Source organism: Alligator mississippiensis, chromosome 10, assembly GCF_030867095.1.
Source record: "Alligator mississippiensis isolate rAllMis1 chromosome 10, rAllMis1, whole genome shotgun sequence".
NCBI lineage: Eukaryota > Metazoa > Chordata > Crocodylia > Alligatoridae > Alligator > Alligator mississippiensis.
The window spans coordinates 39,200,670-39,222,194 of NC_081833.1; the positions used below are offsets into that span (position 1 = coordinate 39,200,670).

Sequence of the window (21,525 nt, forward strand, 5' to 3'; positions counted from 1 at the left end):
GAGAGTAGAAGGTTTCTACAACAGCCGTAGGGATCCCTAACAAGGAGAGTACCCTTCACACCAAGACAAGCTTTTATTAAATGCTTTCCAGATCCTACATAGAAAAATACATGAAAGGTTATTAAAAAAAAAAAAAAAAAAAAAATCACAAGAATCATCATAAGGCATAAAAAAGAGTTACTGTTTGTTGTATCCTTGCCCTGCAACAGCAGGCTCCTCCTAACATAGGACAGCACCCTTTAAAGTGGGGATGGGGATCATCAACCTGCAGCAAAGTAGGGCCTGGAAGTTGTTCCTCTTCACTTCGGATGTACAGCCTGAAAGGACAGCATAAACCACACTACTCTCAGCATCCTGGTGACATGGAGCTGCAGATGGCGTGTCTGATTCAATGGAGAGGGCAGCATTGCCATCCCATGGGAGTTGGTTACAGTCTATGGAGCAGCTGCCAAAGTGGCCTTTGATCAGGCCAAATCTGGGTGCCCCTCCCTGCAGCCAGGCCTGGCTTGTGCTCCTGCCCTTTTGGTGTCAGCTGGAATCCCCAGTTCTGCTTCCATATTACAAGCCGCAGAGGGGAGGTAGCAGGAGAGACAACTGCAAATATTCCCAAACCCATCCCTTGTACAGAGAGAAAAAGATTACCAATGCCGTGGCTCAGTCAGCTGCCATATTTGTTAGTGCAGCAACAGGACCTCCCCATAACACACTGCTCATGCTCCAGCCCCATGGAATAAAGCTGGTCAATCCCCTGTGGGGATCAGTCTGTGGTCAGCCTCTCTCCGAGGACAAGACTCTGCTTTCATGCACCAACCAAAGTAGTACCTGGTTTGTCAGTCAGAGGGGTGCGCACTGGAGATAGAAACCACCCCATGCCCCCTTCCCCAGCAAAGGAAAGTATCAGGAAGTTGGCAGCAAAAGCCTTTTAAGCCTGCTTCTCAGAAAAACTAGGAAGCCCTCAACACCAACTGGGATTGGTAAAGGTATGGTGTGCTCATTCCTGCTGAACATCAGCCCCTAGCATTCTTAGAAGGTGCCCAGCTCTGTGACTCAAGTCATCTTTAGGTAGGTAGATGATAGAAGAATCTGCTTTCTCCCCAGGTTATAGCTAATTCAGGGTGTACGTATCAGGGCAAAGAGGGGAAGAAAGCATGAGCCAGACAAACCTCACAGTGATGAGTGCCAAAGAAAGATGTGCTAGGAAGGGAATTAGGCTGTGGATCACAGCCGTGTCAAGTGAACAGTGTTTGAATCAATCAAACCTGCCATACACACATGGGCTCCCTTCATCTCTGTTCTCCAGAACAGGAACAGAAAAAGAAAATGTGATTTACATACAGGCTGCAGTTACCAGTGTTTATGCCTTCTGCAGCCCTCACAAGAGAGATGCGATCTTGAGAAAGGTTGGGACACTGATAACCTCCTCTTCTGCACTCAAATGAGCAAATATTTAGTTCCAAGCAATAGAAGAAAGGAGAACATAGTTTGATAGCAAAGAGGAGGGAGAGCTTGTCTTACAGCTCCTGGTTTGGGAGGTCAAAGACACCACATCACAGAAAACCACCTGTTCCCCATCCTGACAGGAGGCTGCTTCTGAAACTGGGATTAGACATGAAGTGGGGGGTGCATCATTCCCTCCTTAAAACTAAATCCTTCACTGCTTTGTTTCTACAGGAACATGATTCTCATTTTAGTTAGGAAAACCAAGGCAGAGACCTTCCAAGGCACCTGGAATCCCTCAAAAGCTCCAATGGTAGCTGTGCACTGAACTTCAATAAACGCCACTTGCCTAAAGTTAAGCAGCAAGTGGCAAAACCAGACTTGAAATCCAAGAAGTCCTTGGAGGTCAGGTCTGGGCTCAGGTCACCCCTCTCCTCAAGGCAGACAAGCAGTTATGGGATGTTTGTCAGTGAGAACAGCTGCATTGCAATACAGAGGCAGGGATATTGGCAGTAGCAGCTTTGGAGCCTATGAACATCCATCTATCAACATTGTTGGCAGCTCACTGCAGAATGCTATGAGCATCTGTCCAAGTACCTGGCTTCTCATGCTTCAACTAACTAATGTTAAAAGGTCCCAGAAAAGATTAGACAGGAATGGAAAGTCTCCCAAAATCTCCTGCTAGTACCTCAGGGGACAAACATATACGCAATACTGGATGACTATTGGAATCAGCACAGGTGGGTGTTGAGCCTCTCTTGATAGCATTGTGCCTGGAAGGTCCTAGACTGACAATGCTCTGGACCAAATTAGCTCCATTTAGCATGCCACATGGCAGAGAGCACAGGGTGCGACTGTACAAGCTTCCTCACATCACTCCCCATGTGCCTCAAGTCTCAGCTGAGAAGACCTCTTCTCCTGGACAGGCTCAGTTTCCAAGACATGTTTAATCCCTACCTTTCTACCAAGCCCCAACACTCATGTGCCAACTGTGGTGGCTTTAATGTGTCCAGCAGAACTAGGCTGAAACTGCGTAGGGACTTTTTGAGCTAAGTTCTTGAGTCTAGAAATCAACATGTGCTTTCAAAAACCTAAACAAAAATCTTTTCCACAAAGCAAATGCAGGAAGATGAAAAATCAGCCTGTGGCCCTGCTAAATGGCAAGCCACAGGAAACACACATCATTAGGTGTTACAGCCCATAGGATGATATTACGGGCAGCCTGGGGGTATGACATACAGGGGAGCCATATCAGAAAGAACATTTGTAAAGAGCAACTTTTATTTAAAAATAAAATAAAATAAAATAAAAAATATTTCCACTGGAAAGTCCCTCCTTCCCACTTCCCCTCCCCATTCGGAGAACAGAAACACATTATTAACAGACTGTTACAATGCACAGGCTGCACACACCATATTGCAACACTGCAAATCTGTGTCAGAGTAGTTTGTTGTTCTTGAGAACAAACAGACATCCAGAGAAACATACAGGTCCCTTCAAGAGTTCGGCCACACTAAAAACATATCCTAAAATTCCCTTGACTCCTTTAGGTTTTATACTAAACAAAACCCCAGAGTTTACTTTTGAAGAAAAAAAAAAAAAAGTCAGAAAAAAGTCTGAGAGGTTTATAGATCCCAAGGAGCATAGTTTTGTGATCCTGAAAAAATGCTCACCCACAAAGGGCTCAGAGTAAAAACTGGTCTCAAAACTGTAGTGAAACAGACTTGTCCAGGCTGAGAGAAACAGTGATTAGTAAACAGCCATGAGTAAAACTGTAATGTTACATGTTTAACAAGTCCCAAGATATAGATCATTAAGATATTAGTTACCTGAAAAAAAGTATTCTTTTAAACCTAAAATTCAGTCCTCTCACCCAGCCCTAGCTGACTAACATCCATCCTGGAAGAACAGATTTGACATGGAAATCTCCAAAAAGCACTTAACTAGACTCGACAGACATAGAGTCACAGCACCTGAACTTAAGAGTGATCAAGCTCCACACTGGAAGAAGAGACCAGCATCAGTTTTGTAAACATTACACTGCTTTGTTGCTACCCCAGGGCCTGTCAGCACAGGCTTGCTTTGCGTTTTCCCTGGCCTTGCTTCCACCCAATACTAATGAAGCAAAATCACGCTTAGGACAAAAGCAGCCAATCACAGCAGCACCTGCCGATAAAAAAAATGTAAGCCAATGAGAAGCAAGTGTAGAAGTCATTCCCCTATGTGCACTAGAAACTGGACTGGAAAACAACAGATGAGAAAGCCACGTTGAAAAACAAGCACTGAAGAGAAATGGATATGACAGAATCCTTTCCCAGATGGATAGCTGGATAGCCTAGTCAAGCCATTGAGAAAGCAGATTAGCAGAGTTCCCTATTTAATGTGATTGCTCTGAGCTGGATTAAAGAGCATTCCTTTTTGCCAACTCACCTGATAGACCTGTTCCCCAGTCTTTTGAGACTTTTCACCACAGCAGAGCTCTCATGAGGCAGATGTGGATCATTCCTTTTCTCCACGGCTGTGGGAAAGATCACTCATCTGTATTTGGCCACCAGTACAAATATATTTCCTGCAGAAAATGTACTGGGGTTCTCTTACACGAAACTAAAAACCTGAAAGTGATCCATGTGTAATGTTAAAGCATGGGTATAGTTCCCTTTACATCTTTTCCCTGGGAATTTTGCCATCAGAACAGGGAGGTTAAGCTCCTTTAAAGCTATGGGAGGAATCTGGTCCCTTCAGCCAAAGATGCTCTGTATGAAGTAACATGGTCTCCTGCCTAAAAAAGGCATGTTCTTCTCAAAACCTTCATCATGATGACATCATGACAGGTGTGCACTACCGCAACAGTGTCTGAGCTATACTCGTAGTGAATCTTGACAAACATACACAGGTTTCACCATGATGCTAGCAGCTAAAGAATAATAGTCTGACTTGGTACATTAGACAATGAAACATAGGAACACTGTAGGAATTCCCCAGTAAAACAGTCTAATAACATAGAGGAAGAGGTGCTCTATGCAGGAATCCCTAGCTGAAGAGGAAGAAGATCCATTTATACTGGCATTTTGGGAACAACAGAAGTTGAATCAGTTTCTTCCTTTCCATTTTGGCTCAAAGAAAAAGCTACTCCCTTTCCTCCCAAAGGTGACAGCATCAACCAGCAAGTGGAAAGGAGTCAGGCCATCATCTCCACAAAGATGGCATTGGCAGTGGTCTGTCCAAAGATGAAAGCTCCAAGGGTGACCATGAACACCCCATAGCTGACCAGTGCCCACCAGCTGTGGATACAGAACACAGGTTTATGTGAAATCTTAGAGAGGGCATCCCATTTCAACACAATGCCGGCAGCTCCCTACAGATGGGAACAAGGCCTGAATTGTCTTGGGAAGAGAGAGGGGAGGGAGGGGGAGGAAGCACAAGATCAGTTCATGTTACCTGGTTGATCTGCTTTCCTGGATTTCAGAAAGTTTGGCTTGAATCAGGCATAGTCCTAGTGGGAAGAGGGGGGGCAAATAATGAGCAGCAAGGTAGATCATTCATCTCCAGTTAAAAGACCTCAGAACAAAGGTTAAAACAACCACACCTAGAGGAAGAGGGGTCATGTGCACTACGAACTACTGGAGAAACAAATACTTCTATGTTTGCCCTTGACCTTTTCTAGTGAGTTAGAAGGTAATGAGCTGCCCACCAAACACCTTAATTTTCCCAGTCTGGGAAAAGGGTAAAATAGCTCTCAAGCCAGGCTGCCAGTGATGCTGGTTAACTGACAAAGGGGAATGGAGAACTCCAACCCTCCTTTCCCAGAACACTGACATTGCCATGCTCCCAGCCCTGGGTGGCTTACTGAGAGAATCCAGAGGCACAACCTGAACCTACAGGTGCATTCTGCTGCCAGACAGGGGAACTGATCAACTCAACCATGCCACCCCAGCTGCTCCAATACACTGTATTGCATTCCCTTATCCAAGGGCACTCAGGAGTCCAGGGAAGTTCTATCCCCTCTAGCACTGTGTGCAAGTGCCCTGCAGACCTGGCTTGGAGGTGTGCTCAGGTCCTTCTCCTGCCTTACCACTCAGAGCAGCTTGGCTGGAAAACTCACTTTCCATTCCATTTAGATCCCACATGAAACTCCACCATGATCACCAATCCTGTCTTGCCATGATAGCCATTTGGCTGACTTCACTAGGTGCCGGGGCCAACCCTTGCCTTGATGCTACTTCTAATGACTTGGGGTCCTGCCAGGGAAAGCCTGAGCATGACCTTAGGTTTCCTTTGTGGAGAATTCAGTCCTGAATGGCCCATCCTCCCCCTGAGAGGAGACTGTTTTTGACTATTGCTCAAGATCATTGCTACTGGCTTTTGAGATTGCTTTAATATCCTGCTGGTCCATGATCTTTTCCACAGAGCTTTGACACCCATGTAGACAGGATAAAAGGCAAATGCCATAATCTTCTGGTGCAGTGGTGCCCAACTCATCTAGCTTTGCAAGTCCAATCCAGCACGCTCGGTTGCACCATCTGACCTATCTGGCTCCCCACAAGTCTAGAAATTTGGTGGCAGGACAGGCAATGGTAGCATTAATTCATGCTGCCACTACTCCCCCACCATCAAGTATCTGGACCCATGGGGAGTCCCATAGGCTGGGTGACAGCTCTATGGGCTATATCTGGGTCACCCCCAATCTGGTGGGAACACATATTTTGGAGAATTCATTCCTGGAGCATAAGCCTCTGACTTCCATGCGCACTGTAACAAATTTGCATTGATCAATGTGCTGGGTGACTTTTGACTGTCTGCAGCATAACTCAAGCACATGGAGCTGTACCTGGAAAGACAAATATGAAGCAGGCGGCCAGGCCCCCGATGACAGAGATGACCTTGCCAATGTCAGGGATGAACAAGGCCAGGAGGAGAGTCAGGAGAAACCAGCTGACTGTCTGGAACACACGCCGGCGCCTCTCAAGCACTACATCTTCCTCCACTGTTTCCCCCTTGTAGCGTAGCCAGAGACCCTCTATGACAGCCCTGTATGGGAAGCAGAGAGACAGGAGTAGCAGGGGGCTTCCTCTGTGAATCCAGACTTTGGGCATCAGATCCCAGTTCCCTCAGTTCTGCTTAGTTAGCAAGCATGGTCTCCCGAGCAGCTGGAGCACTGCTTCCTCCATGCCGATCAGTCTGGGGAAGAGCTATTTCTGTTTACCAGCCAGAGGGCACTATCCACAAACTGCCTCCCACTCCTCTCACCTGCCACAGAAGTGCAAGATGGGGTAGGATGTCAGAACACACAGGATGATGAATGCACGAGCAATGGCAACCGGGATGTCGTTGGAGGGGTAGGTGAGGAGAACGTCTTGGTCCACGGTTGTTCCAAAGGTCAGGAAGCCACAGACACCTGGTGGAGAATTGTGAGCAGGGCAAGGATCTCAGCAGCACATGGTGGCTATGGGAAGGACTAAGGGGATAGTGACCATCAATTGATTGAATTCACTATCTGGCAAAGGGTGGGTAAACTAACCAGCAGGGCTGAAGTGCTAGACTTCAGAAAGGCTAATTTCAGTGTGCTCAGGAAATTAGTTAGTGAGGAGTTAAGGCTCAAGAGCATTGGCAAATGAGGGTCCAGGAAGGGTGGTCATTCCTCAAGGGAGCAATCCTACAGGTGCAGAAGGAGACAATCCCATTGTGCATAAAAGGAAGCAAAGGGGCCAAGAAGCCCTCTCAGCTGAACAAGGCAGTCCAGGAAAACTTAAGGGCAAAGAAAGAGGTATACAGGCTGTGGAAACAGGGCACAGCTAGCAAGGAGGAGTATACCTAACTTGTACTTGCAGGGAATCAGGAAGGCCAAAGCAGGATTAGAACTTAGACTGGCGACAAAAATTAAGGACAACAAAAAGTCCTTATTCAGGTCCAAGATGAACATGAGTCATCGATGTGACAAAGTGATCAACAAGGCTAACCACACTTTATCTTGCATTAGCAGATGCATGATAAACAGGTCCAGGGAGGTGATGCTTCCCCTCTATGCAGCACTGGTCAGGCCGCAGTTGGAGTACTGAGTCCAGTTTTGGGCACCACACTTCAAGAGGGATGCGGAGAATCTTGGGAGGGTTCAGAGGATGGCCACTCCTATAGTTAGGGACCTGCAGGCAAGGCCCTACAAGGAGAAACTGAGGGACCTAGATCTCTTCAGCCTTCACAAGAGAAGGCTGAGAGGTGATCTTGTGGCTGCCTATAAATTCATCAGGGGAGGGCAGCAGGGAATAGGAGATGCTCTATTTACTAGAGCACCCCCTGGAGTAACTAGGAACAATGGCCACAAATTGATGGAGAGCAGATTTAGGTTGGACATTGGAAAGAACTTCTTCACTGTAAGCCTTGCCAGAATCTGGAATGGGCTTCCAAGGGAGGTGGTGCTCTCCCCTGCCCTGGGGGTCTTCAAGAGGAGACCGGACAAGCACCTAGCTGGGGTCATCCAACCCCAGAACTCTTTCCTGCCCAGGGCAGGGGGTTGGACTTGATGACCTACTGAGGTCCCTTCCGATCCCAACATCTATGAATCTATAAGGAGGTGGCTGTGTTCACCCTTGGGGCCTAAACCGCAGGTATGCTAGGGGGACAGAGACTGGGGTAGGAAGGCTGACTGTGCAGAACCTGCAGCTCCCCAGGGGGCCAGCCTTTCAGGAATTGGCCATAAGACATCTTACAGACACATTGGCATCAGGTCTCTCCCACAGGGACCCACAGGCTGAAGGGCAACTCACAGCTCCTCCAGCCAGTCTACCAGGAGAACATGCTGCAGGAGCCACAGCCGGGCCTGGTGGGGACCATGCAGAATGGAAGGCCACTGCTCCTACCTGTCCCCGTGTAGACAAAGAGAGCAATGACCATGGCTGCCGTCACCACAGCCCCCCAGGTCTTCACTTCAGGCTGCTTCATGCTGTTGAAGACAGGCACACTGCTCACATGGCACTGGCAGAGAGAAAGAGAGAGGAAACAGAATGTATGGGGCTGCTGGCACAAGCTCTCTATGCTCTGCCTGGACTCATGTACAAAGACTTAGGGGAAGGGGTGGGGAGAAAAGAAAAAAAAAAAAAAAAAGACTCAAGGGAGCAAGCAGCCCTTCCACACCCTGCCATACATTATTGGGGTAGAAAACAGAAGCAGGGAATGACAGTTAAAAAGCCACCTGGTTTTATTTGTGGACAAAGGCAGGAGGACCCCATGTCCCATATGCTCAAGCTAAGCCTAAAATTTATTCCCAGGCAGCAGCCTGCACAAAGCCAGGCCTTGTGCTGGCCCTGATGGGCATGAGACACTGTTGCAAAACTGACACAATGGTGAAGCTGACCTTCCTCAGCTGCCATTGCTCACCCGGATGATTCCTGGAGCCCCAGGGAGTCTATGCCAGGGCACCATTCAACAAGCAGGAGGCTCAGCTGGGAGAGTTCTTCCTTCAGCTGGACAAGAGTTATTCGTCTAGAAGGTGCAGCAGATCAGTCTGAAAATCCTGTTGCAGTGGGTATATAGTTCGGAGTAACTAAAATTGAACTAGAGGGAAGCTGTTGGCTAAACTTCCAGGCCAACATTTTAAAGGGGAAGTAGAAGAAGTTAAATTACTTGGGACTATTAGACCTGGGCTGAACATAAGGCTTGATAATGTCTCCAAAGAAACAACCCAGCACTGCTTTCAAGGGACACTTGGGAGCACAATAAGCCAGTCCCATCTCTAGCTTCTACCATTTTGAGAATCCCGTTGGTTTCCCTTGTGTCCTTCTTTTCTGGTCTTTATTCCATACCATGCTCCAGCCCAGAGCTACAGCCAGACCAGGCTGCAGTATTGGGCAAGCTGAAACAATCTCAACAAGAAGCCAAATTGGATCATCATTTCCTGGTCCTAACACATTCTCTCTTGTCTATATAGCCTTTCTGGGAGCAGCTTTACCTGGAATCCAAAGCAGATGGTGGGCATGGCGTTGAACACAGCCATCCAGGTGGAGGGGCTGTGGAGAGGAAACAGTTCACTCACTCAAGTAATTGCTGGAACTGAAACTAAATTTAAGCAATAGATCCCAGCAGCTCATGTTACAGAGGGCATTGGGAGGGTGGGGGGGGGTGCTCTGTACTGCAGTTCTGCATGCTCATAGTAGTCAGTATTTCATCCAATCATTTCTGGATGCCCAACTCAAAACACTTTGAAGGGGCTGGAGTCTAAGGAAATGGGCAACATCCATTCACCAAAATTCTGGTCCCTGTAAAAGGTAAATACCCTTCCCCACAAAAATACTGGTTTTAAAAGCCTGTCAGTCACTGTTTAAAATCTCAGCCTGTGCTTTCCCCTTTTAACCCCAGTTTGCCTGAAAAAAAAACAAACTAGAAAATGGTAACTGTGTTTCTTGAAGTGTGCTTTCAAGAAAATCAGAACAGATGATGCATCTAAATCACAGAGATACAAAACCCCCATTTTTTGGCATATGCCTAAAGGGAATACTTAAAGTAGAGGGGGCCAACCTTTTTGATAGGCATACCACAAACTAGCCACCCCCACCAAATGCCACCCTGCTCTCCTTCAATCTGCTGCTCTGCTTTCTGCCCTATCTGCCACTATGCTGCCTGTTCAGTCCCCTGTCTGCTGCATGCCATGCAGAGGCTGCCTGTGCCACTTGGGGCATGCATGCCATTCATTACCTTTGACTTAAAGGATGAGACTGACAATTTAATCAACTCACACTGGAACTAGCAGAGACATCAGGACTGAAACCCCTAATGCTTCAAGAAACAGGAAAGCTTTCAAATGGTTACAAGTGAGCATAATTTCAGTACTGTCTTATTGCCAAGATAGGAAAAAAAAACACACACCATGCCAGGACTCAACTCAAGGGGAAGATCGCCATCTAGCGGCGCAGAGAGCAAGCTCTGTCCCATGGACATCTCAAACTACATAGATTATAGAGACAGAAGGGACCCAATGGATCATCGTGTCCGACTCCCTGCCCCTGGCAGGAAAGAGGACCGAGATTAGATGACCCCAGCCAGGTGACTGTCAAGCCTCCTCTTGAAGACCTCCAAGTTAGTTGAGAGTACAACCTGTCTTGGAAGCCCATTCCAGACTCTGGCCACCCTTATCGTAAAACATTTCTTCCTAATGTCTAACCTAAGTCTGCTCTCCACTAGTGTGCACCCATTATTCCTAGTTACTCCCTGGGGCGCTCTGGTAAACAGCACATCCCCAATTCCCTGCTGTCCTCCCCTGATAAATTTATAGGTGGCTACAAGGTCACCCCTCAGCTGTCTTTTGTATAGGCTGAAGAGATCCAGATCTCTCAACCTCTCCTCCTAGGGTCTTTCACGACTCAGCACACAGAGAAATTTAACCACCAAAGACTAATAGCAGTATTCTTCTCTGGTAAGGCAGAAGCATTTTTAGTTAAATTATACTTCCATTCTTTCCTTGTATTATTAATATCTAAACTCTGTAGCTATGAAAGAGTCATTTTGTCCAAGGACAGGACTCTCAAAGCTCACAGGCTTGGTAATCAGTTTCTGTTTTTATCTAGTCTGAATAACCATTTTTAGGTTCAACTGTTGCCCTGTGGGGTCAGGCCAACCCTCAGGATCTCAATACTGCACTGTTGGACAGGAGGGTGTGGTGTACAATTGCACATGCACACACTCAAAAATCAATTTGGTACATACACACACACTCGGCGCATACACATTCTGGGTGCATGCACCCCCACCAGGCATGCATGCATACACTACCAGTCCAGGCACATACACACAGAGACAATGGCAGCAGGGGTTAAAGAGGCTTGGTGCATTGCCTGAAGTCCAGGAGGAGAGAGATAAGAATCCAAATTGGAGGAGGAAATATGCAGGTGATATCTACCTATCCCAGGCTGAAAGTGGGTCCTTGATTGCCAGTAGGGGTCTCCTTCAGCTCAGTGTTGTCCAGAGGGGGGTCATCGGCAGGGCATCTGGGGTGGACAGGCGGTGGGACGTGGAGCTGGTCTGGTATTCCCAGGAGTCAGTCTTCTCTACCCCTTTTTATGGGGCAGACTACCTCTGATCTCCTATGGGGAGGGCCTGTCCAGGCAATGTCAGTTCTGTTCCAGAGGGCTCCAGGTGTTCTTAATGAGCATGTGCAGCTTGGCACAATGGTGGGTTGCCTCATCTTTTGTTTCTTGAATGCTGAGGGTGGTTCCAAGGGCTGGGTCATTGGTCCAGGTATTGGTGTTGATGGTTTGGTCATTCAGAGGGAGCTATTTTTAGACCTACTGCCAATGTCTCTCAAGCACCCTCATTCATACCCATTCATTCAGGAACCAAGTTACATAGGAGGGGTAGTATGAGTCATAAGTTACACAACTGGGCATGTAGATAAGATGAAGGCTTGACATGACTTATGCTAACTTACATATATAGGCCTAAAACTGTACTCACACAATATAAAAGCAGTAAAATAAATAAATAAATACACAAGCATAATAATTATTACTTATAAAACAGTGGATATCTATATCAAAATAGCAGGGCATTTATTTGCAAAGAAGGGAGAGAAAAATAAAACTTACTACCTAAAATAAAATGTTAAAGCTTATCCTACATCTTAGCTTACTTCTACTTACCTATAGGGAATAGAGAGGGAGAGAAAGTCAGAAATGGTTGGGGAAGGGGAGGGAATGCATTTTAAAATAAAGAAAAAAGAAAAACTGGGGTTTTGCTACACAGTTTTTCAAACCATAAGGAATACCAGCTTCCTCATGTGGCACCACAGATCTTACTAGCCCTGAAGATTCACAAACTATGGGATTTTAAAAAGAAAACCAACATCTTATTCTGATTATCCTCTTGCTTTGAGAAATGTTGGAGCTAGGGCAGGCATGCAATGTTCAAGAACTCCTTTCCCTCCATTTATGAAGTACTAGTAAATTGCCTGTCCAGAATGATTGGGGGGGGGGGGGGGGGAAGGGGGGAGGAAAGAGATGGAGCACTGCCACTCACCACCCTGCACCGCCACCACCTCCCAGGAGCAAGGGGGAAAGCTTGCCCTGCCATCCCCTTCAACCCCCTCTGCCAGCACCCTGTGCGATCGCAGCCTCCACCGCTGCTGGCCTTGCCCCCCAGTCCTGCTCCTTGGAGGCAGTGGAGTACTGCAATGATGGTGGGGATGGAACCAGAAGGGATGGGGGTAAGACCAGCGCCACTGGCCTCACCCCACCGCTCTGTCTCCACTGTCATGGCAGCACTCCACACTCTGACCGGTTGCTTCACTAACCGGAATGCTCCAAGAGCATTACAGACAGAAAGACAGACTATGCCCTTTATTATATAAGAATTAATCTTCAGTTGGAATACTGTCTAGTAGCTTTGAAGGAGGAAAATACAATCAAGACAGCAACTCTAACAGGAGTAGGCTAGGTACAGCACTTGGGGTGGTAGGCTAGACCAGCACTTCTGTGAAGCAAAAACAAGGACAGTCCCTGCCCTACAATCTCCCAGGCAAAGACATATTGGGAGACCGAAAACAAATTAATAAAGTTCTCTCCAGTTTCTTACTACTCCCTTTCACGTCTCCCTGTCCATGCCTGAGCAGAGACACCTTTCAGGTAGTTCAAATTCATATTTATACACAAATAGCTGTTTTACTTTCTCTAAGAGGGATTAACGCAAAGAAGCTTTAGTCAAATGATAACTTGACACACTAATAACAATAGTTCCGTCCTTTATAGTCACAAGGCAAACCTTTTAGAAATGGCCAAAGCCCAAGCACCACTATTTTTCGAAGTCTGCAGGCAGTTCCAGCAATCAGCTCTTGGAGACCCATGTACTTAACAGAAAAGAATTATGGAGCTATCCTATGACAGTTATATATGCTGCAGAGCAGACTACTTCACTGCTAACCACAGCCAGCTGCCCTGGGTGAGATCTAAGGAGACATCCAGCCCTTCACCTCCCAAACTGAACATGTGAATCAACATGACCCCATTTTGAAGCATGGGTGTCTCCAGTTACCAAAGGAGCCTGCATTAGCCCACTCTTGCATACCTTGTGGGGATCTGCCCTGGCTTGATCTCCTTGTCCGGCCAGATGTATTTGAAGATGACAACAGCTGTGACATACCAGGTCCCAATCACACTGAGGGAGCTGCAAGACAGACAATACATCACAGGGCTGCCCCCTCATCTCCTCAGAGCCTGCCCAGATCTCCTGAGCCTGAAGAAGGACATCGACCAATAGCTTCTCCCTTTCCCCAGTACATCCCCATGGCTCTCTCTAGGACCTGGAGGAAATTACTACAGTTCCAATACCACACAATGATCTATCTAATTTTCTCACTACGGCCATTATCACTTTAAGTCTCCAATGACAATGACCAGCAGTCCAGCTGCACTGGTGGCAGTGCGCCTAGGCAGACCACTTCTCCTAGCTGGAGTATCTCTAGTTGTCTAGCCCTGTTCTGAGAGGGAGGCGGTTAGCTCACCAGCTATCAATACTTCTTCCATCAACTCTTTAGACAGTGTGACAGGACTAAGAGATTACTAATGTCTTAGGATCCCTCCTTGTCCTTTTTCCTATTCCTGTCTTCATCTCCAGAAATATCAGAAGGCACTTGAAAGCTACAGCCTTCAATCCCTTATTACCAGGAAGCTGAACAGAGGAACACTAGTGATATACTGCCCCAGAGAAAGAAATTATTCAGTGCTTTTCATTTAAGCATCTAAAAGCACTTTAATGTCCCCATTTTACAAGTGAGGAAAGTAAGGCAGATGAGAAGGGATCAGCCCAAGGTCACAGAAGTTACTAGCAAAGCTGGGAATAGAGCCCTGCTCTCCCCAGTTCCAAGTCAGTGCCCTACTCATTAGATCACTGCCTCTGAGAGCACTGCTGAACGTGCTGGTCATAGGCTCCAAGTCAAGTACACCTGGTTCCTGTTCCCTTTGTGTCCTCTCATACATCAATCCTAGTCCAGCTCTCCCCACCCACCTGGCATATTTTTGGAAGCCAATCTCCTTTGGGATGGAGAGGGGCAGAATCAGCAGGAAGGCAGTGATGCTGATGGTGAACTTGCGATCTGTGTACCAGTGGCTACTGTCTGCCCCCTCTGGATCCGTCATCAACGCAGCAACGACTAGGTGAGGAGACAAGGACAGAATCAAGCAGTCAGGGAACAGCTAAGCACAATGCCAAGTTGCATGGACCATCTTCTTTGTGGCTAGAGGGCAGGGAAAGGAGATTTCAGTCCAGGCTGGGCTTGCTGGAAGAAAGGCAGCTTGGACAGGAAATGTAAGCTCCTGGGGCCCAGCAGAGATACATCTACTGTGAGCTTTCATGACAGTTGAGATGGGCCACAGAAATCAGTTCTGTGCAGCACTATCCTATCCTCAGGCAAGTGGAGACACAGACCAATGCTGAGACATCTCAGCCCAGCTCTCAGGGACAGCAGGGCCCAGCTACTACCAGGGGACACAAGCCCTCTCATTCTCACTCACAAGGACCCCATTCCCAGAGACAGGCACAGCAGGCCCCAGGTACTTACTCTTATCCTGCTGATCCCCGATGATGATGAGAAAGGCAATGCAGGTGCCAAAGGTATAGACAGCAATGGCAACCTCACAGAGCACGCCAGTGACCTTGCCACACACGGCCCACACCACCTCCTGGTACGTCCTCTCATTGCTGGCCTGTGAGCAGTAGGCCAGGATGACCAGGCCTCCAATGATGAAAACCAGCATGCACTGGGAGAAGATGGGAACAGTCAGAGTGCTGGATACCAGAGCCCCTGTCACCCATCCCTCCCAGGCTGAGGCACCATGACAGGGCCCAGGGCTGGCAAGAAAGACCACATTCTAACATGTCTCCCACATGATCCAGTCTCATCTATTGTAGAGGTGCCCATATCCCCCCATGCAGCTCCTCTCACCATCTGCAGCGTGATCCCCGCTGCCACTCCACCTGCTGTGCTGAAGGCTGCAGGAAAGTTGAGTAACCCGGCACCCAGGGCAGCATTCACCACAATGAAGATGGCTCCCAGGGTGGAGGTGGCCCCTGTGCCATGTTCCTGCCCCTCACTGCTTTTGGGCACAGTCTCCACACTGGGGCTCTGCAGCAGCCTTGCCCGCTCCCCGGCATCCGCACTCCACTCCCAGTCTCTGAACTCACTGTTGATCCCCACATTGTACTGAGCCATTTCCCTTGCTGTGCAGTGGCCAACCAGCACAACACTAACACCCCTCTGTGTCTCTTCAGCACTTCAGCACTGTGCCAAGTCTGCAGTCAGAACAAGCACCACTCTATAATGCTGACTCCCATTAGGGTCCAGCATCCCAGGAGTTACAAGGCAGTCAGATTCATTCTCCTGTTATGGGCACCATCTTGGGGGGCACCAGGCACAGACCACTTCACTGCACCTAGAAGAGGACAAAGGGAAGAGCATCACTACCTAGTGCATGTGGAAGTCATGCCAGTCAGAGCTGGCCCCAAAATCCAGACTGCCCATGTACTCCATCAGCCTCTACACAACTACACCCTTCACTAAAATGGAACACTACACCAGTGATTCCCAACCTTTTTTATACCGTGGACCAGCAGTAGTGAGGGGCCACAGGGCTGGGCCAGGCAGGGGAATGCAGCTGGGGGCAGAATGCACCTGGGGAGCTGAGCCGATGGCAGAGCTGCCGCCGCCTAAAGCTCATGCCATGACCCAGCAGCCAACCCTTCACAGCCAGGTGGTTGGGAACCTCTACACTACACCCATGGGTGGGCAGCCAGCAGCAGGGAACGAACCTGGGATCACTGGATCTTAAAGCAGGAGCCTCTGTTGCCCGAGCCAAGAAACCCAGCACTGCTATAACTGGCTTATGTGAGACAAGTCTAGTAGGTCTCAGCTCAGGTCCTAGAAGTCCGTATTGTGCAAGCCACAAGAGTTGTCCTAGTAGATTGAACTGACAGAGGAAGAAGACTGACTGTCAGTCAGCACTGAGGCACCATGGACACAAGAGACAGCTTGCACTGCAATTATTCTGTGGATTAACATATTTTCAGTCTCCAAGGCTGTGCAGTTAGTGCCTTATCACAGACCTGATGCTGACACAAACAACAGCTGCATTTCGAAATCAACTTCCTTATTTCCAGCCCAAATTTCTGCAAGTGCTGCAAGAGTTTGCCTGCTCCTGTGGGGCGAAGTTCAGGGAAAGACTTGAAGTTGGAATGACCAGTCAGACAGAGGGGACATTTTTTTATCTGGCGAAACAAACAACAGATTTCCATACCTATCTCAGCAAACCTGACCAAAACACCTCTGAGATAAGAACAAGCATAAAAGATCATAATTTAAAGAACTGCTATAAAAATAGCACATAGGCCTCTTCAAATAGTTCGAGCTTATAACAAGTGACTCCCTTCTCCAACCCTAAAAATCACAGCCAGGTTTTGTAAAAAGTCCTGACCTCTGTGGCTCAGATAGACATCTAATAAAATCATCCAACAAACCAGGTGTTTTCAGCCTTTCTAGAGTCAGGGCACCCTACACGAATTCTTTGAGTCTGGTTGCACCCTGGTTGAGAACCACTGTTGTCCTGCCTCTGCTCATCTTCATGCTTCTCAATCAGTGCTGCAGCATGCTCCTGCCAGTATTAGGATATTCTGATAAACCTAAAGCAGGCAGGTGCAGGGTTACTAAAGAGTTCTGTGCTCTGGGAAAAACTCCTCTGACCCCTGTGGTAAGGAGGGTTTTTTTTGGTGGGGGGAGGATGGTCTTGCCTGCCCCAGGTGTCACCACACCCAGCTTCTCCAGCTGGGCAGTGCAAATGGCAGCTCCACAGCCCATGCTGCTCCTTCCAGCCAGGCAGTGCAAAGGGCTGTGGCTGGAGTTCACACTTACCACAGCTCTTCCTGGTCCAATCCCACAGCTCCTCAGTCACAGCTGTTTCCTGATCTTGCTCCATAGGAGACATTCAAAGCCACACCCCTGTTGAGAACCACTGCCAGAGGCTACTATGAACTACAATCAACGCTTAAAGGGGACACCCAAAATAGAAAGGGAAAACAGAGGAGGAGAGACAATTTCCTCGGTCCTCTACCCTTAGAAGACAGGCCTTCTCTTCCCTGTTTTTCACAGACACTCTTCCACTGAAAGCATTGTGAAAGCAAAACTTGATTTAAAAAAAATGAGAAGTAGTGGTGTGGGAGCTGTATGAGTCTTTATGGATTTTGTTAATATCTTTAAATCAAATTCTTGACAAGCAGCCGAAAGGAAAGATATCTCTGTGAGAAAATTAACTTCTCAACCCGACTCTCAGACTAGCACAAGTATCCATTCCAGTGCTGTGGGTCTTCCCAAGTGATTTCCAAAAAAAATGTGGAAGAAGGGAATTCCCTAAAGTTAAAAAGCAGGAAAAATAATTGCTAAGCAAAAAGGCATAAATCCAAACTCTCACACAATTTTTAATCCTAAGGGTGAATGTTCAGATATTTACAGACAGCTATTCAGAAACAGCTCATACACTCACAGTGTGGACAGGTTCCCCAAATTATGAAGCTAGACTGTGTTTCCTCATTACAGGAAGAGGTAGAGCTTCACAGGGGACTTCAGGTTGTCATCATCATCTGTCTTGCTATGCACAACTCCTAGGTTAACTCTAAGGCAGTGGTTTTCAAGCTCTGGTCCGCAGACCCCTGGGAGTCATAGATTGTATCGTTGGAAGGGACCACAAAGGATCATTGTGTCTGACACCCTGCCCCTGGCAGAAAAAGAGGACCAGTCCACAGATTACATCCAAGAGATCTGCAAAAGATTATCATGATCAATAGAAAGTACATGAATACCCACACTTACAGTTCACTAGGGTCCACACCTCCATTTAAAATTTCCAAAGGGGTCTGCACCTCCACGGAAAAATTTTTAGGGGTCCACACATGAAAAAAAGGTTGAAAACCACTGTTCTAAGGTGAGGTATCATTGATACTCTACTCCTTCCACCTCAGGGCAGTAATGACACCAAGTGGTGCCAGAGACAGCTCTATGGTGCACACATTTAATTAAGCTTGTTTTAATTCTGATCTGGAAAAGGGAAAACAAAGAAATGAGGGTGTAGACTGAGGTCTACTCTATTGTGCATCAATTCAAACCAAAGCATTAACAGGCCTAGATCCAGGGCCCAACTGCAAGTGCAACCCAGTAAGAGAACTTAACGGTACAACATCAGCATTACAACACAGGATTAAAGAAAACAGAGCACAGTCATCAAATAAACAGGTGTGTCTCTACCCACCCTGCTAATGGCTCCCGATTCTTCAGAGGAGACATCCTGTTCTGAGCCAGGTGACTGGTTACAGACAGGAATGCTCAGGTAAGCTGAACTGTATAGAAGCCCTGGGTGGACACCTGAACTCTGATTTCAGCCGACTGATGCACTGTAGAGGCCACACTAACAGACGGGCAGATCATGGAGGTAAGGGAACGTGTTCTCCATCTCAACCAAACTAGTTTTGCTTGATATAAACCCTCAAAATACAACTTCTAGTACAATCTAAACTCACAGAATCCTATAGAAGCTGGGCTGGAAGGGACCTACAGAGGTCATCTAGTCCAGCCCCCTGCCTAAAATAGTATCATCCCTATCCAAACCATCCCATACAAACCATAATCTAAACTTTACATCAGACAACCATCAACCCTGATATGACATAGACCTAACACCCTAACCTGCCACAAGTAAAGCAGAACTGTGGCAGCCAACATCCTACTTCTGTGAAATGTCATCAATAAATGCTCAAGAGACGCTGAGTAGAGGGCCATGACCCTCATGAGAGGAAGGCAAAAGCCCCCATGGTCTGTACCAATCTGAGCATAGGGTAGAATTCCTTCTGAGCTCCAAATCTGGCAATTGGTCAGACCCCGAGCAGAAGGACAAGCCCCTCTAGCCAGGAACCTCCAGCTTTGGTCCCCACAGGAGCACTGGCACAAGTCCCCAGGCTTGGCTGCCACCAACATCCAATGCCTCTGAGGAAAGCTTAAAATCACCCTGACACATGTAGCAGAAAGAGGGCACAGGAGCCCCAAAGCCTGGGAAATCCTTAAGCAGAACATGGTTTAGCCTGCCTGGTGCACTAAATGGGCTCAGCCCTCCCTCTGAAGCACGTTGCATTGGTCCCTTAGAGCAGCATTTCTCAACCCATGGGTTGTGACCCAAAGGTGGGTCGCAAGAATATAGGAAAGGGCTGGGAACAAATGTCAGAAATGGATTCTCCTTTAAACGAGTGAGGGCCACTGGGTCAGGACTGGCCATTGATGTTCACAAATGGGTCCTAGTCCAAAGAAGGGCAGAACCACTGCTTAGGCTGGGAGCCAGGCCAGAGGCACTGTGGGCCTCGTCTCAGCGGAGGATCCCGGAGAGCAGCCGCTGTCACAGGCCTGCCCCTAGCCCAGGACTCCGCCTCGGGTGGTCTCGCTGGGCTGGGCGACAGGACACAGCCCGGCCGGAGGGCACCGCAGGGCCCTTCACCCACGCCCAGGCAGGCCTGCTGCTGCCCGGGACACCCCCTGCCAGCGGCCCTGCCCCTTCGCCAGCCGCGCGCGTCCTTCCCGGCGCCCCGCGGAGCTGGGAAGCTGCGGCCCGGGGAGAGCCCCTGATGCGCGGAAAGCTCCGCCAACGGTCAGAGCAGGCCCCCACAACCGCCTCTTACCTCCCACACCGGCGCCGGCTCCGGCTCTTTTGAGAGCAGCTGGAGCCTCACGTGGTCCCGGCGGCTCGGCCCCGCGCGCTGCAGGCTGGGGAGCGTAGTCCCGCCCCGCCCCGCCCCGCCCCGCCCCCGCTGGGGGAAGCCGTGGGCTCCAGAGCTCTGCCTGCGCCTGCGCCGCGTCCCACAGCCCCGTCCTGGGGCACGCTCGAGAGCAGGCTGGGCAGGCCGGTTGGTTTAGTCAGGGATGCACCTGCTGTGAGCGGGGCCTGGGCTAGGTACCTTCCAGCCCTGCTTTCCTGTGATGTGTGATCCTGCGGATGGGAGACACGAGAGACCAGGAGCGGATCCAGCCAAAGCTTAAATTGCCCTGGAGTGGCAGCAGCATAGCTAGTCCGTTGACTTCGGGGCTCAATAGACTTGGCCTGATCCCTTCCAAACTTCATTCCTCAGCACCCTTCTCCTTTTTACTGGTCTTGATGCTCCACCAATCAAGGCACTCTTTGTCCTACAGACAGCTGTGCTCTGTTAGCTGCTCGTGGTCAGGAAGCTCTTGTTTCCCAGCCCTGGAGATTGTTTTGAGCTGATTCAAGCTTCTTTGTGTTTTGGCTTCCATGTTAAACTGGATAATCCATCCCGAGGCCCCCAGCATGTCAGTAAAGCCCCTCATTCATGGTACCTGGAAAGAACCTATGCATTGTGGTATATGTGGCGATGCCCCTCCCCACTTGCGTCCCCCTTTTCAGAATTCTGCTGGTATTTGGAGCCAAGCAACTCAGTGCAAACATCACATGTTCGGATCAGGTCATGAACAAAGGTTGGCGGAGAAGGTGAGGAGTAGGTAGGGAACCTGGCTTGAGCCCAAAGGCAGGATAATGGAGGGGAAATATTTTTCTAAACCAAATGCTGGGTTCTGCAAATGTACCAATTTTAATTGTGCATCCCTTGGCTTCCATACAGTGACTCTTGGGGTTTGGCAAATAGAGCCCTGAGCGTCTGTATTTCTCATTCATTTCAATACCAGATTCAAGTGTTCAGCAGCTCTCATGCCTTGGTGCTACTCCTTGGTGCTCTGTCATCCCTGGGCCAGATTCCTTCTAATACTAGCACAAATTGTGACTGTAAAATTACACTGCACCCAGCTGATGCTGTTCTACGCTTGTATAATACTGATCTGAACAACACAAGCAGAATCCTAGAAAACCAGGCCCTGGGCTGTTCAGTTTCAGCGGCCTTGAGAAACAGCTTTGTCATCTTATTCTCCAGGCATCCTGTTGGTTTTTATCAATCTCTGAGCCTGTTTTACTAGAGTCCTGACCCTGCAAGTTCATTCAGCCATGGCTACAAACCCTCTGTATAGTTTTGCCTGTGTTCCAGGAGTGGCCGTGATATTTTCTCTGCATGTATCTC

The 21,525-nt window shown here is 48.4% G+C and overlaps 1 protein-coding gene across 3 annotated transcripts; it reads right to left on the reverse strand.

The window, feature by feature from the left end:
• Window positions 1-54: 54 nt before the first annotated feature.
• Window positions 55-20,210, reverse strand: SLC38A7 (solute carrier family 38 member 7). 3 transcript variants are annotated; one of them, XR_002093451.2, is made up of 12 exons: window positions 20,122-20,210; window positions 15,359-15,845; window positions 14,975-15,173; window positions 14,422-14,566; window positions 13,483-13,581; window positions 9,380-9,437; window positions 8,292-8,406; window positions 6,685-6,832; window positions 6,266-6,465; window positions 4,876-4,930; window positions 3,868-4,718; window positions 55-317 (listed from the first exon to the last, which is right to left on the reverse strand). XR_002093451.2 is itself a non-coding variant. In XM_006271710.4 (11 exons), exons 2-11 carry the CDS (start codon window positions 15,623-15,625, stop codon window positions 4,616-4,618), a joined length of 1,389 nt encoding a protein of 462 aa, XP_006271772.1. In that variant the 5' UTR covers window positions 15,626-15,845; window positions 20,122-20,210; the 3' UTR covers window positions 2,697-4,615. The 3 variants fall into 3 exon arrangements, 2 of the variants coding, with proteins under 2 accessions (XP_006271772.1, XP_019352859.1); XM_006271710.4 differs by lacking the exon at window positions 55-317 and having other exon boundaries at window positions 2,697-4,718; XM_019497314.2 differs by lacking the exons at window positions 55-317; window positions 20,122-20,210 and adding an exon at window positions 17,318-18,234 and having other exon boundaries at window positions 2,697-4,718.
• Between the last annotated feature and the right edge of the window lie 1,315 nt (window positions 20,211-21,525).